Source organism: Typha angustifolia, chromosome 9 (assembly GCF_048772165.1).
Source record: "Typha angustifolia cultivar Huaian chromosome 9, ASM4877216v1, whole genome shotgun sequence".
Taxonomy (NCBI): Eukaryota; Viridiplantae; Streptophyta; class Magnoliopsida; order Poales; family Typhaceae; genus Typha; species Typha angustifolia.
The window spans coordinates 9,016,345-9,032,408 of record NC_133247.1 but is presented as its reverse complement, the minus strand read 5'-3'; the positions used below and the strand labels follow the sequence as shown (position 1 = coordinate 9,032,408).

The 16,064-nt window shown below is 37.2% G+C and overlaps 1 protein-coding gene across 1 annotated transcript; it reads left to right on the top strand.

The window, feature by feature from the left end:
- The first annotated feature begins 4,292 nt into the window (after positions 1-4,292).
- Positions 4,293-4,640, top strand: LOC140766893 (non-specific lipid-transfer protein-like). The gene has a single exon (XM_073106567.1). The coding sequence runs from the start codon at positions 4,293-4,295 to the stop codon at positions 4,638-4,640; it is 348 nt and encodes a 115-aa protein (XP_072962668.1).
- The last annotated feature ends 11,424 nt before the right edge of the window (positions 4,641-16,064 follow it).

Below are 16,064 nucleotides of genomic sequence, written 5' to 3'. Positions count from 1 at the left end.
TTTTTGTTAGAGATGTTGCTCGGTTACATGTCATACCACGCACGATTGTCTTGGATCATGATTGGGTATTTTTGAGCAACTTTTAGATAGAGTTTTTTAGATTACAGAGGACTTGATTGAACTTCAGTTCGGCCTACCATCCACAGATGGACGGCCAAACTGAGGTGATGAATCGAGGCATTAAGCAGTACTTGAGGTGCTTTATTGGAGAGATGCCAAGACGATGGTTGGAGTTCTTATTGTGGGCGAAATGGTCTTACAACACCGTCTACCATAGCAGCCTTAGCATGACTCCATTTGAGATGGTGTATAGACACACGACTTCGACATTATGCGTTTATGATCCAGTGGCATCTATAGATCGAACAGAGGTGGACTTAGCCTTGATGGATAGAGATGCCACATTGAGAAGGTTGCGTGTCCATCTTAAATTTGCTCAAAACCGTATGAAACAAGTTTATGATTGCAACCATAGTGAACAAGAGTTCAGCATTGGCAATTGGGTGTTTGTGAGAGTGCAACCGTATTGATAGGTGACCTTGCGCCCGATGCGAAACCAGAAGTTAGCACATCGCTACCTTGATCCATTTCGAGTGTTAGAGTATATTGGTCCGGTTGCATATCGTTTGGAGCTACTGGAGGGGTCGAGAGTGCATCATGTCTTCCATGTTTCATTGCTGAAGGAGCGGATTGGAGATCATGAGGTAGTTGGGTCAGTTTTATCAGAGCCATTGAAGGTTCTATAGATCATAGAGCCAGTTCGTGTACTTGCTAGGCGTCAACGATGACATGGTACCAGATTAGAGATGGAGATTCTAGTTGAGTGGCTTGGCAAGCTATCCGATGAGATGACATAAGAGTTGGAGACTGACATTTTGGAGCGTTTCCCCGACTTTTCATCTTGAGGGCAAACTGGGGGAAGTGTGGTGGGCTAATACATTTAGTTAGGATCTTTTCTTATTACATTAGTTATTTATTTTCATTAAAATAAAATTCATATGGGTCATGTTCGAACGTTAGAGGGGTCGCGTTCGAACGCCCTTGCGAATGCCTGCATCAAGTTTGCAAATATAGAGGATGTGGAAAGTGCTTTCGATCGCGGTTGGGCGCGTTTGAACGCCTGCATTGCGTTCGCACATACAGAGAACGTCTTTTGTGCGTTCGAACAGGATCGACAAGATTGCACTTGGATTAGGGTTAATTTTTGTTATTAGAGTTTGTTGCCTAGCATTTATAAAGGTGTGAATGACAGCCAAATTTAGAATGCTATTAAATTATTAATTTCTTGCCTCTTATCTTCTCTCTAATCTCTCTCCCTCCTCCCTCTTCACCGTCCTTCCACTTCTATCGTTAGCCAGGTCTCTTCTAACTTCTAATCTCCCTCGTCTGTCAAGTCCTCCCTTTTCTTTGGGATCTTGACCACTTCTTTCCTTTCATCTTTATCCCTTAACCACATCCAGCATCCACTTTCATCTTCATAATCATCCATAACCCTAACATCCACTTTACCCGTCACCACCACCATCACTCGCATTCTTTTATGTTTTCGTCCTAGTTGTGATTCAAATCTGCAAAGGGCGTAAATATAAAAATTATAGATGAGGGAGTTATAAGTCTAATCCACTTAGTTTCGTAATTTTATGACTAACAGAGATTATTTGGTGAATATTTTTCTACGATTATACGGACTGATTCCTGTAATAAATCTAGATCTTAAAGGAATCGTTCCGTAGCCTATTTTTTCAAATCTTGAAGGAATCGTTCCTAGCCTATATTTTGGTACCGTAAACCATCATTGTGTCATGTATCTTGATTCCAAACAGGTTTATTAATGCTATATTTTCACTGCTTAGAAAGCTTATTATTTTTCATACTTTTTCTTTAGATGGTGGTAAAGGCTAGCATTTTGTCTCAGCACCTTCCATCTAAACAATTAGTCAGAGTATCTTCTCTTCATGAAAATCCCTTGATAGGCTTGGGTTGCTGCCAATAGCATCATCACCTGGTCAAATTTTTGACTTAATATTTGACTATGCTTTCATACAATTATTTGTCTATATGGCCATCTTTTTTGTCTTTGATACTTCTACGCCCATAAGTTTCTTTGGATCATCTTCTGAGTCTGGTAAACTCTATCCATTATACTCAAGTTGCCTATAGTTCTGATTACTTAATTTGTCGATTTTTATGTTCACTCTCCCTTTCATTCTCAAAATGCTCCTGCTTAACAGTAGATGCTCCCACAAGCCATCATGTGCAGTGCACATGCGCTCACAGGTAAGAACGAGATAAGAAAGTTATTTTATGGCACTGCTTTTTGGAGCCTTTACAATGTTTAAGAGGTTAGGGAGATGGCCAGAAGGGCCCCATGTGCTGCAGCTCATGTCCCTATGCCTAGCTTCATTGGGTTTGTTATATTAGCTTAAACAAATGATTATATTAAATTTAGCTGTCTCTCCATTTGACCATATTTGGCTCTCTCGAAGATCATGTTAGAGGCATCATAGTCGTCTAAGATAGCTCTTTCATTATGCTAAGATCATCTTTTATTATGTAAATATACATCTTTTATTCTGTATAAATCATCTTTTATTCTGTAATATACAAAAGAGTATAAAAGCTATAGCCTATCTTGGCTGATCCATCTATTTGGTTTAGTTTTAGTTTAGTTTAGTGTCCAAATATGTCCCGTATATGTATAACAGGTTAGTTCTTTTCTTTGTTTTTGTACTCAAATTTCTTATACATCTACTGCTAATTAGATTTTTTGCACTCTATATTCTCTATCTTAGTTAACATTCTCTTTTATTTTTATTTTTCTTTTCTGACTGGATGGTGATCCTTGGATAATAAAATGGAGGGCCCAATGCTATTATTTGCCTTTTTTTTATTTGTAGTTTGTAATATATTATGAACTTAAAATTATGTTATAATTGTGAGATTGTTAGATTTGTAAGTTGTAAGTCGTTAGTTGAAATTAAAATTAGTACTTAAATTTATTTACTTAATGTTGAATGCAGGTAGTTGAATTAGTATATAGATTTGTGTTGAATTAAATTTATGGTTGAATATTTAGATTCATAAATTTTTGTATTGTATATTTTTTCAAATAAAAAGAGATTACTTTGTTTGAATCAATAAATATTTAAATTTTATATAGGGTTTAATAATACTTTGTTATTTGTGTTACCGTATTGTTGTGTCGTGTTAATATGATCTATTTATTAAATAAGTTAGATGGATGTTAATATGACCCGTTTATTAAATGGGTTAGATGGGTCGTGTTAATGTGTCATGTTAGTATGACATGTTTATTAAACAGGTTAGGCGAGTCGTATCATATTATCTGTTTAATAATCAGATCGTGTTCGTGTTTACTAAATGCAACCCATTTATTAATCGGATTGTGTTAGATTAGGGTAAAGCTGACCCAACTCAAATCTGACCCAACCCGAACCTACTTAACCCGATCCGATTGCCACCTCTAATGCTATAGGAAAAGTCAAACATTGTAGGAACCAGGTTGCTTTAATCCGATCAAAAAATAAGATACAATCACCAAGGGATGTAGTTGTTTGATCTTAGATGCAAGTCTTATTCATGATTGGCGTGGAGTTTGATTCGAATTAGAAAGATCCGGTTTCAAATATAAAAGCTCTAGGTTTTTCTGATTCCTAATTAACTCCATGGTGTAAGTTACACCCTCAAATGGGAGTAACAGTTTTGGACGAAGTATTCTAGACCTAGGGGCAAGGTCCGTGCCATAGGTAGGGATCTCGAGGTAGTGCTTCAGGATCTACGGTTGCAGCAAAGCCTTCGCCAAGTTTTCTGAGTTCTTTGAGCTGAGGTGATCAAAGATAGCGGCAAAGCCTTCGCCAAGTTTTCCGAGTTCTTTGAGCTGAGGTGATCAAAGATAGCAGCATATCTTCATCAACGTTTATCTTGTTGGACTTAGAATTTAAAATTTTAAAATTGGAAGTTCAAATCTTTTCTGAATCCTTTTCACGTTAATGTTTGGGATCGATGAATGTGAGTCGTGGATAGCTTTAAATATTTTCAATTTGGTCCTTGTGACTAGTTTTAGTATTCCACCTGAAATTAACCTACAAAGACCCCACAAATGGGTCCTAAACTGGAGGTCGGTCGGTAGCAATTAAAAGCCAATACACCTACTTCGTTGACCCCCTTCACGTATAAAAATCACTCTTTCCTCATGAAATACTTGCATGACTACCATCTCAAGTACTCGATCCACCAGTCTCTAATTAGGATAGCTACGCCAAAAGGCCACCATGAGGAATATACGTTTGGCAGCCATTCTGCTCCTCCTAGCTGCCTCATGCAGCGCCGCTGCCGCCGCCACCGCCGTCTCTTGCAGCGATGCTGTGAACGCGCTGATTCCGTGCGGGGCGTACCTCATCGGGACCGGGGCGACCGGCCCGAGCCTGCAGTGCTGCAAGAGTGCACAGGCGCTCGAGAAGATGGCGACGACAGTGGCGATGCGGCGTCAACTGTGTCAGTGCCTCAAGGACACTGGTCCGTCCTTTGGCGTCAAGCCGGAGCGAGCCCGCCGCCTCCCGCCCTTCTGCAAGCTCAATCTTAACATCCCGATCAGCCCTAATGTCAATTGCAGCATGTAATGGCGTCTTCTCCTCTCGTTGTAATAGTTCTAAGGAAACCATAAAAAAGGCTAACAAAATGATAGGAAGACAAGACAGTAGGCATCTTGTTACAAATCTAACCTATATAGCTCTAACTTTTCAAAACCTAAGCCGCAAATATTTATAGGATATTTGAGAGGATCCGGAAAAATAATTTAACATTTATGTAGCATTTTCAGTTCACCTGGGTGTTTAAACTTTTAACGTAAAATTTGTCCTTCTAACTTGATAAGTCCTTTTTTTTCCTATTATGGCCTGCAGTATATCCTGAATGGTGAAGCAAGATGGCTGTTGGAAAATGCTACTTGGAGGGAGGCTAGCTATGTGGTTGGTCTTTATTTGAATGCATTAGTACTGATTGTAGATGAGAGATTGTATTAGCCATGAGCTGTGTTAAACAAAGTAATGTATTGCTTGTTCTAAGTTCCTCTTCTGCAATAAACTTCAATATAGACATGCATAACCAAAACGTGCGCGATAAATAATTTTTGGGAAATAATCTTGCTACTCCAGCTCAGCTACATGTTAGGCCCGAAAAAAGCTTGCCTAACTCGGATTCAAAGAAGGACGAACTTGGACTTTTGCAAATAAGAAAAAGAAAACATTTATGCTTTTATTAATCAAGGTTGAACAAAAAAAGCAATTCAATCATAAACTTGAGCTTGACTTAACACCCAAGAAAATAAATGGATTGATAACAGTAGTAGTAGCAGTAGCAGTAGTAGTAGTAATAATAATAATAATAATAATAATAATAATAATAATAATAATAATAATAATAATAATAATATTTTAATTTTTGCGAAATAATTTTATTTTCATTTTTGTGCCCATACCTACGGATTGCAATTTACATATTTTATGTATAAAATTATTATAATATTCTCATATCTTTTTATGAAGATATAAAACTATCTCCACCTTTACTGAGACATTTTTTTAACCTTTTGTGTTTGTTATTTCTTATAAAAAAAAATGGCACAAGTAAGTAGGAAAACTACTAAATATCAATTTCTTTATTTTTTTCCTGTAGCAACAAACAACAATTACACCATTTGCTTCTTCTCTATAGCAACAAATAACTCTAATTTTTTCTTCTCCCTTCCAGATTATTCTCCAACATAATTTTTTTTTTTTTTTTGCATTTAAGATAAAATTATCATCAATAATAATTCCGATCTACTATTTCTATAATAAATACTTTCTGACAGAAATTTATTCAACAATTTAATTTGAATCTATTCCATCAAAGACATTAAGAGAATTTTTTACTAGAGAACATATTCTCAAATATTAAATTGTTACCTCTAAGATGAAATTTAAGGAAAAAAAAATCCAAGAGTAATGAGAATAATCATCAACCATAAAAAATAAGTAACATTTACCTCCAAGACTTTAAGTTCAGTGACCCATCAAATCCATGTGCAATAATTCAAGAGCTATATCATCTTTCTTATGTGATGTTTTTACCTATTTCCCTAGTTGATGTCACGAACATACTAGATGGGTGAGCCTAATCAGATTGGGCTGGAAAATGGAAGAGGGTCAGGGGCACACCCAACCACCTTGACTAGTTAACATTTAAATTTATTAATTGCTATCATTGAATTGTGGTTAGCTTCTAGATGGATGAGTTGGGTCCCAGTTCTTAAAGCTAGGCTGATTGAGTCAAGTTAGGTAGCCATTGAATCACTTATGTGCACCTAACCTTAGAATTGATGTGTTAGATGCATTTACTTTAGCTTGTAATTTAGGTTAGGTTGATTTGGATTAATACAATCAAGCTAGTCGAACAGATTTGCACCATGGCCACATATAAATTTAGGTGCTGACCACATTTTTATTATTGAACGAATGAGAAGTTGACCTAAAGTCCCTCTCTTTCTAGATCTCTCTTTCTCTCTCTCTCTCTCTCTCTCTCTCTCTCTCTCTCTCTCTCTCTCTCTCTCTCTCTCTCTCTCTCTCTCTCTCTCGTCGAGCTTCAACCTAGGTCATGGCCACCGCCACCCTTACTTTATGCTCAATTGTCTCCTCTTGTCCCTAAGAACCCCTTGTCTAGCTTTGTGTTTTATCCCATTACCATAGCCATTTTTCACCTTCCGTAACCCTAACCCGAACCACAACTTTATTATCCACCTTCTACATCCATCTCACCACCCTTGACCTTTGGGTAGGTTTTCTATCATATCTCTTGATTGATTCATCCCATTGTTGTAATTCTAGTTGCATTGGATCCCTCATTTCCAAAGAGCCAATCTATCCGAATCTTAGGTCTTTTAGATAGCTAGATCGATCAGCATTTATATCCAAAGTTATAGTTCTAAATTTATCTAGAGCTAATCCTTTGTTGTGATCACATCTATTCTGGAGTGGTCATAACAACTTGGTATCAGAGCAAGTCAATCCTTGGACTGCATACAGAGATAATTTATCACTAGATCTATGGCCTTGAGGTGCATCTGATGGGCTCTGATACCACTTGATAGGCTCTGATACCAAATTGATAGGATTTGGAACCAAAAGATTGGCTACAGAATAATTCTTTAAGATCTGAATTTATTGTAGGAAGCAATCCGTGCAACTGTGGGAAAATATTCGTCTGATATTCTCTGGTAGTCATAAAATTACGAAACTAATTGGGTTGGATCTGTAACTTCCTAGTCTACAACTTTTGTATGTCCTTCGCATATTCGAACTATAGTAGGGACGAAAATATGGAATAACGTGGGTGATGGTGGTGGTGATGGGTGGAATGGATGTTAGGGTTATGGATGGGTATGGAGATGAGGGTGGATTGTGAAAATGATTAAGGGAAGTAGACGAAGAGAACGAAGTGGTCGAGATCCTAAAGAAGAGGGGTGACTCGATAGACGAGGGAGATTAGAAACGAGGAGAAACCTTGCCAACAGTAGAGGTGGAAGGATGGTGAAGAAGGAGGAGGGAGGAGTCTAGAGAGAAGATATGAGGCAAGAAATCAAGAATCCAATAGCATAATGAAGTTGGTTGCCATCCACATATTTATAGAGGCTAGCCAACAAGTCCTAAAACAATATGAAATCCTAATTCTAGAGAATTCCCGTCGATCACGTTCGAACGCACTCAAAAAGGCCCTTTTCTGGATTTGCAAACGCGACATAGGCGTTCACAAACGCGAGCATTCACAAGGTGTTCACAAGTGTTCACAAGGCGTTCACAATGCGTTCACAAGGGCGTTCGAATGCAACTCCACCTGCGTTCCAACGCGACCTACAGGAATTTTATTTTAAAGAAAATAAACACCTAATGCAATAAAAAAGATCCTAACTAAGTATATCAACCCACCATGCTTTCCCCACCTTGCCCTCTAGGTGAAAAGTTAAGGAAATGCTCTAAGATATCAGTCTCCAACTCCCATATCGCCTCATCAGATGGCTTGCCAAGCCACTCAACTAGAATCTCCATCTCCAATCTGGTATCATGTTGTCGTTGGTGTCTAGCCAGTACTCGAAATAGCTCTACGATCTCTATCTCCTCCAATGGCTCCGGTAAAACCAATCCAACAATCTCATGATCTCCAATGCGCTCTCTCAACAATAAAATATGAAAGACAGGGTGCACTCTCGACCTCTCCGGTAGCTCGAAACGATATGCAACTAGACCAATACACTCCAACAATTTCTAACGCAATCCGTCATTTGCGGCCACTCGAATGGATCCGTGGTCTAGCTGCAAACCGCCTCGATTCTCCAACTCGGAGTGGCACTCCGGGTCATCCATCACCTCCTACAACAATCTCAAAATATCTGGGCCAAATGTACATGCATACCTCAGCTCGTCAAGGAAGGGAAATGTAGGAGATGAATAGGCTGCAAGCTCGGCGGTATCGGGATGGCGCGATAGTGCATCCGCCACTCTATTTTTCGTTCCCTTCTTATATTGGATTTCATAATCATATCCCAGCAATTTTGTGACCCATCTTTGTTGTACCAAAGTGTGTATGCGCTGTCCTATAAAGTATGGAAGGCTCCTTTAATCGGTTCGGATAATGAATCGTCTACCGATCAAATAAGGCCTTCACTTTGTCACCACATACAGAATTGCCAACATCTCTCTCTTATAAGTCGATAATTGCTGAGATTTTTAAGATAAAGCCTTACTAAAATAGGCAATGGGACATCCTTCTTGCATTAGTATAATTTTTATGTCAACACCCGACGCATCACATTCCACAATGAACTCTTTGGTGAAATCCGGTAGTGCTAGAACGAGTGTCATCGTCATTGCTGTTTTCAATTTTTCAAAGGCTAAAGTGGCTTCATCCGTCCATCTAAAAAAGTCTTTCAACAAAAAAGTAAAAGGAGCAACGATCTTGTCATATCGGGCGATGAAGCATCGATAATATCCAGCGATAAAGCATCGATCATATCCGATAGCCTCAAAAATCCTCTCAATCCGGTGATAGTAGTAAGAATAGGCCAAGCAGTCATTCATGCAATCTTTTGTGGATCTTCCGCTACACCATCCGTAGAAATGATGTGACCTAAATACTCCACTTTTGGTACTCCACATAGGCACTTAGACTTTTTGATCTTTAATTGGTTTTGCTCCAACAAATTCAGCATGTCCTCTAAATGCTATCAATGCTCTAATTCAGTCCTACTATACACCAAAATATCGTCAAAAAATACCAAGACATACCTTCGCAATAGATGCCAAAATTTATCATTCATGAGGCCTTGAAAGGTAGCTGGAGCATTAGTGAGACCAAAAGGCATCACTCGGAATTCGTAATGCCCGTCCGAAGTCCAAAATGAAGTTTTGTGCACATCCGCTGAGTGAACTCTAATTTGATGTTACCCGACCCTCATGTCAAACTTACTAAATATAGTCGCTCTTATAAGCTCGTCTAGTAACTCCTCGATAACCGGAATAGGATACTGGTCCTTGACTGTAATAGCGTTTAGTGCTTGATAGTCGACACAAAAACGCCATGTCCCATTCTTTTTTTCGCACCAAAAGTACGGGGAATGAGTATGAGCCATGACTTGGTTGTATGAGGCCTTGCTCCAATATCTCGGCTACCATCTTTGAGATAACTTCTTTTTGCACATGTGGATACCGATATGGCCTCACATTCGTTGGTGCATCCTCGGGTATAATCTCTATACGATGGTTCGCCGCTTTCCTCGGTGGCAACTCCTACGGTTCCTCAAACAGTCCAGAAAAGTTATCTAATAAATTAGACATTCAATGGTAGTACTTGAACTGTTTTGAGGCTCATCTCCTATTGGTCCTAACTGAAGAAGATAGACCAAATCATATGCATAAGGCAGTTCCACCAAAGGCTGCATCGTAGAAATCGGCAAAGTCTGAACACCATCAAACCACATATCTTTATTTCCTTATTTATATTTCATCCACATACTCTGGAAATCAAATGTGACGGGTCCCAAACTCTGTAACCACTGAGCACTAAGGACAATGTCCGCTCCTCGCAACGCCAACGAATACAAGTTCACAATGATGTCGTGTTCTTGCACCCGAATGCCAACTTTGTGACATAAGCTCTCCGCCCTAAGCTTCGTGCCGTCTCCAATAGCAACGTCAATCCCATAGTCGGTTTGGCATCTAAACGCAATCTCCTAACTAGCCTCTCGTCTAGAAAGTTGTGTACTCCCCGAATCGATGAGGATGTGCACACAATGCTTTCTAACGAGTTTGTCTACTCGTAATGTTCTCGGCGTGGAAGTACCCGAATATGCATGCATCGATATTTTAGCTTGGATATCTTCCTCCACGCCCTCCTCCATAGTCTCCTTATGAGTCTCCTCTAGACACTCTCCATTATCAATTACCTCGTCATCCTCCTCAGGACCATCGATAAGCATAACACTCCTAATCAGTTTAGAACACCGATGACCGAGGGTGAAACGCTCATCACATCGAAAGCAAAGGCCTTTCTCTCTTCGCTCCTCCACCTGGGCAAGTGTGAGAGTTCGAACGGGGGGTCTAGTGCCTCCTCTAACATCAGAAGAAGGTCTCAAAGGTGGTCGTGGTCTAGTAGTCACAAGCATTGTTTTTAAAACCGCAGAATTTTCAGCCAGTGTTCTAGGTGTTAACCGCCCATCTCGGTTGCCCCAATTGTTTTTCGCTGTCATCTTTAAAGCCCTATGCTTTTGTTTCATCCTCACGACCTTCTCAAAGGCCTCCTCAAGAGTAATAGGACATAAAACACAAACATCCGCTTGTATCTCCTCACGCAGCTCTTGGTACTCTAATACGATAGTCCTTTGAACCATCTTGCTGAATGTGGCAGTAAAATCTTCATATGCTGCTATCCCTTCATGGCCTGCTATAGGAGTATCATGGAAGTGTGCCATCAATAGTCTCTATAGCCCTTCGTTCGTGGGTACTTTGATTTGCCTGCGCTCGAGTACCAACGCGTCGCGCTCCCCGTGATTGGGGTGGCTCAATGGGTTCTTTCTTAGCTCCTCTATAATGTCTTCCACGGGCTGCTCCTCCGCTACTCTTTCTTGCTATTCAGCTACACCCTCATCTTCAGCTACAACCTCATCCTCAGCCTCCTACATTCCGTCTATTAGCATCACTGATCCCATCGGTTTAGCGCAGTAGTGTCCAGGTATGAACTTCTCAACATAGTAAAAGCATAGGCCTTTAGCTCTTCGTTCCTCCACTTGAGTAGGTGTGAGTGCTCGACCCAGACCTCTAGGTGCAAACTTCACTTCATGGGAGGGCCTCAGGGGTGCTCGAGGAGGCACCATTGCAGCAGCAGCTCTTGGTACGCCGGGTGCATTTCCTGTCGCTATGGTAGGCCTAACCGAGATGCAACTATCTTGACTTGTCCAATTCTGTTTGAGGTGTATCTTCATTGTTCGATGCTTGTCTTCCATTAGTACTGCATCTTCGAAGGCCTCCTTTTAAGGTTCTAGGTCTTAAAGCCCTCACGTCGGCTTGTATGTCTCCCTATAGTCCCGAGATGAAAGTGTTGCGAAGTTGTTGATCAGTCCATGGAGGTTGGCAATGGCTTCTTACTCTTTCAAATCCTTCTTGGTATGCTCCAACCATAGTCTTTTGTACAGTCTTTGAGAGAAGAGTATCGAAGTCTTTATACCTCAACACTCCAAATCGCTGCGTGATGTTGGTGTAGAAATCGACCAAACTTTCAATCGTATCATGGGCATTGGCTGCCCGATACCAATAAAGTGCCGCATCTTCAAGGTGGAAGCTCACAAGCGTCACCTTATATTCTTCTGCTTGGTATGCGAAGAATTATTTTCCCCTATATATATATTGATATATTAACATGATTATTTGATTGATTGTATGATTTATCTTTTGGATAGATTATGTTGAGTTCAAGTGTATCATCGTATGCCAAACCCGTCTATCTTATCACATGTGCCGCATGTGCCATGTGTGGGCGTGGGTGCATGGGCGTGCATGCGTCCGCCAAGCAGGAGCATTACATTGTATGTATCAATACAATGGTTGGATGAGCAGATTGATCATATGGTGTCATAAAATGATAGCAAGTTTAACATGATGGATTGCTAGTTAACAGTTTAACTACCCACTTTGAGGACTTCCTCTTGAATTTTCACGAGCACTACCCACCTCCGTCCTAGGATAGTTGCCTTTCATGTTTAGGTCTCTTTTGTTAATTTGTGACAAAAAAAGGAAGAGTAGATCTTATTCTATTTCCGGCTAGGAGTTAAGAGGGGAATAGTAGTGCTTTCTTTATGGAACTCGATTGTCTATTATATGTTGGCATGTTGACTTATATTACTCATGGCATTATACTTTTGTTGCTTATATTGCTTATATTGGCATGTTTGCTTTCTTGACCAAGTTTGGTGATTTATTGGTTACTGTTTATACTCTTGACATGTTAGAGCTCATTGCATATCTTTTACTTAGCAATATGTGCTAAAAATTGACTTAGACAAAATTGATTTATAATTATGATGAAAATTTTGTATAAAATCAATTCATTTTACAACATAAATGTGTCACAAGGTTATATATTTCTTGTGTTGCCATTTTTTGCACAAATTTATTCAAAAAGTGTAAAGTAAGCTCCTATGTCTTGACGTCACAAAATTTGGTAAACATTAGAGAATTATTTTAGTATTATATTTTATCACAAAATTGTCAAAGAGGAGATTATAAAAGCAATATTTTATAATGGCAAACTCATAAATAAAATTATTTTTATTTAAGCTGTACAAATTAAATTCATGTGTATGGTCAAGTCACATAGTTTATAGAAGATTAGATAATATAAAAAATCAAATCAAAAGAAGAAGAAATAATATTAAAGCTTAAGGCTTCAGGACTGTATTCAGATGGGGTTAAGAGCATCTAGATGGTCGGAATGATTCATTTAAGAAAATTTAAGTGCTGTGTGGATGGGATAAATGAATGTGTGCAAAACTCAAACAAGAAATTCTGAAACCTATTTAAAATTAAGAGTTTCTATTGGTGGATTCTCCGAATGTGAAACATTAATACTTCTCATCTCTCTACAAATGATCTAAAGGCTTAGGAAAAATCATCTAACTCAGAGGAATTAAAGTAAATCATCAATGAATTTTATGATCCCTTAAAAGAGCATATTTCCTATCAATTGTGAGGACACCCATCATCATATGACTTAGAGCTGGAGCTTAAGTTTTTGATTGTCAACAATATCAAAGGAGCTGAATTATTTTCATCATCATCATCTATTGTCACATCGATATATTGCAATTGAGGTTAATCAGTCGCCTAAGTGCTTACAAAAGTAGGTGATCTTTTGCACAAGAATAGTTAATCATGCAGGTCCTATTCAAGAATTTTTTTTTTTTTTTGTAAAACCTGTTCAAGAGGTTACTTAAACATTTAGGTATTAGACTGTCAAAATGAATTATAAATCTTATTTTTATTGCTTAGTAAAATAAGATCAATTTGCTTTAAGTGTGTCTGTGGTTTTTCTTCTCTACGTGAGAGAGATTTTTCATATTAAAAAATTGTTCTCACTATATTTGTCATACTTTTACTTTCCCTACTATTATTCAACTTTCCATCTTCTATTCTTGGATTTTTACTTATCGACCTGAGTTTGATTTTCATCAATAGAATAATAGCATTCTGATTTTCATCTCCTTAATATGATACAATTTTCTAAACCAATTTAGATTTGATTTTTGATTTTGACTTGAGACCTTTTTTCCATATCTCAAACCTAGTCGAGCTAGGTATTCTTATCTCTTCTCGACAAAATTTTAACTCCTAGGAGATCTACCGAAACTACAAATCTCCTGGTCACTATTCTCTTTCTCTATATTAGTTATTGTTGACTAAAGGTAGTGAGCTAAAATGTTTTGAAGAAGTTTTGTAGGTGGATAATAGTATTAATTGCCAGAGAGCTATGGATGAAGAGATTGGCTTCTTAATATTGAATGAGACATGAAAGTTGGTATGTCTACCTATAGGAGAGAAGCTCTTCACAAGAGTTTGTGTATAATTTTAAAAGAATATGATTGCACCGAGAGATATAAAGCTATATTGGTAGTAAATGAAACATTGATGCATAGAAAGCAATGCTTCTTTTGCACCCATGAAAAATCTGATGGCAATTCGAGGCAGCAAGGCTCTAAGATAACAGACAGATCCTTATTTCTACATGGATAACATAGGGGTGGTAATGGGGTTTAGGTCGGGTTAGATGTGAGTTGGGTCAACCTTACTCTAATATGAATATGACTCAATTATTGAACGCCTCAAATTTATTAGACATAAACGTGACCTAATTATTAAATGGATAACATGACACGTTTAACATAATTAAAAATTAATATAACATAAAAATAATAAAACTTAACCATAAATTTAATTCAATACAAAAATAATACTCTATCACCAAAAAGAACATTAAAAGTATTTAAAATGGTTATTGTGCCAATTTAAAAGCACTGACCACCGTATTTAAGTAATTAAATTTAAGGATAAATCCACTTAGAGTCCCTAAATTAGCTATCATTATTTTTTCACATATACTGAACTATTGGCACCACTAGACAACTCAAGAGGGGATGATTTAGATTTATAAACTAAATCTAAAGATAAAACCCAAGCATGCAAGAGTTTGCAAAAATTACAATGATAATGAAAAATTCAAAACTTCGTACAAAGATAATGCAATTAAATAACTTTATGAAAAACAATTATAAATAGTTAATTTCTAGGTCCCATTACACTTAGGTAACGTCTTAATTTCAAATATAGTTTTATCTTAAAATTATAGAACATCAAGTGTAATTTTCACTTATAAAATATCATACTTATCATATCAATATAAAAGAAAGTTATAAATAAAAAACTAGATAGATGTCAAGAATATATTTGCTAAAATTATAATTTTGTAATCTTTAAATTATGATATGAATTTGGAAAACAAAACGTGAGAATTAAAATTATATATTATAATATATTATAATAAAGATGTAGATAAATGAGTCTTCTTTTCCAATAAAAATAAATCACATTTATCTCCCATAAGAATTAAAAGTTATGCCCAAAAACCATCACATGATTAGAATTAATTTAACTTTTACATAAAAAAGAAAAAAAATTCAATTAATTATTATTATTTTAACTTATTTGGTGTCATCAAAATAATGTAGCTAACTCATTTTTTTTATCATTAAAATCAAATCATAAACTATTAAAACCATAAGGCTAACATGAAATTTTTTATCACCCACACTCCCCTAAATTAATAAAAATATCCACAGATAACCCTTGAACTAAGAAAAAAAACTATATAGATCTCTAAATCAAAATAATAATAATAATAATAATAATAATAAAAATAATAATAATTCAAGGGTGCACGTGGTAAAAAATATATGTCAAGAGTGTATATGAAAACCGGTGATAGTTCAAAGTATCTAAGTGGAATTATCCCTTAAAATTAAGTACTAGTCATAATTCAAACATTTAAATCTAAGAACAATCCCCATCACGAATACAATATAATTTAAAATTTACAGTCTAGTACCAACTTCAAATAGTTTCAACAAAAACAAACAGCACTAACCAACGTCATTAAATTATTAACTTTAAATACTAGTTATAGTTCTAAATTTCAAATTTAACGACAATCCCATCACAAGCTTCAAATAGTCTAAATAAAGACGAGCAGTAGTGCTCCAAGCCCCCTATTGTCCAATTATAATAAGCCTGAACAAAACAAAAGAGAACGTAAAATAAGGACGACATAAGAGATCAGCAAAATGATCATATGCATATATATAATAATACTAAATTTGGAAATAGATCTTTATATAACAGAATGAGAAAGTGTGCTTCAAGTTTGCAAACACGGATAATTTGATCAAATACCCTACCAAAAATGTATAA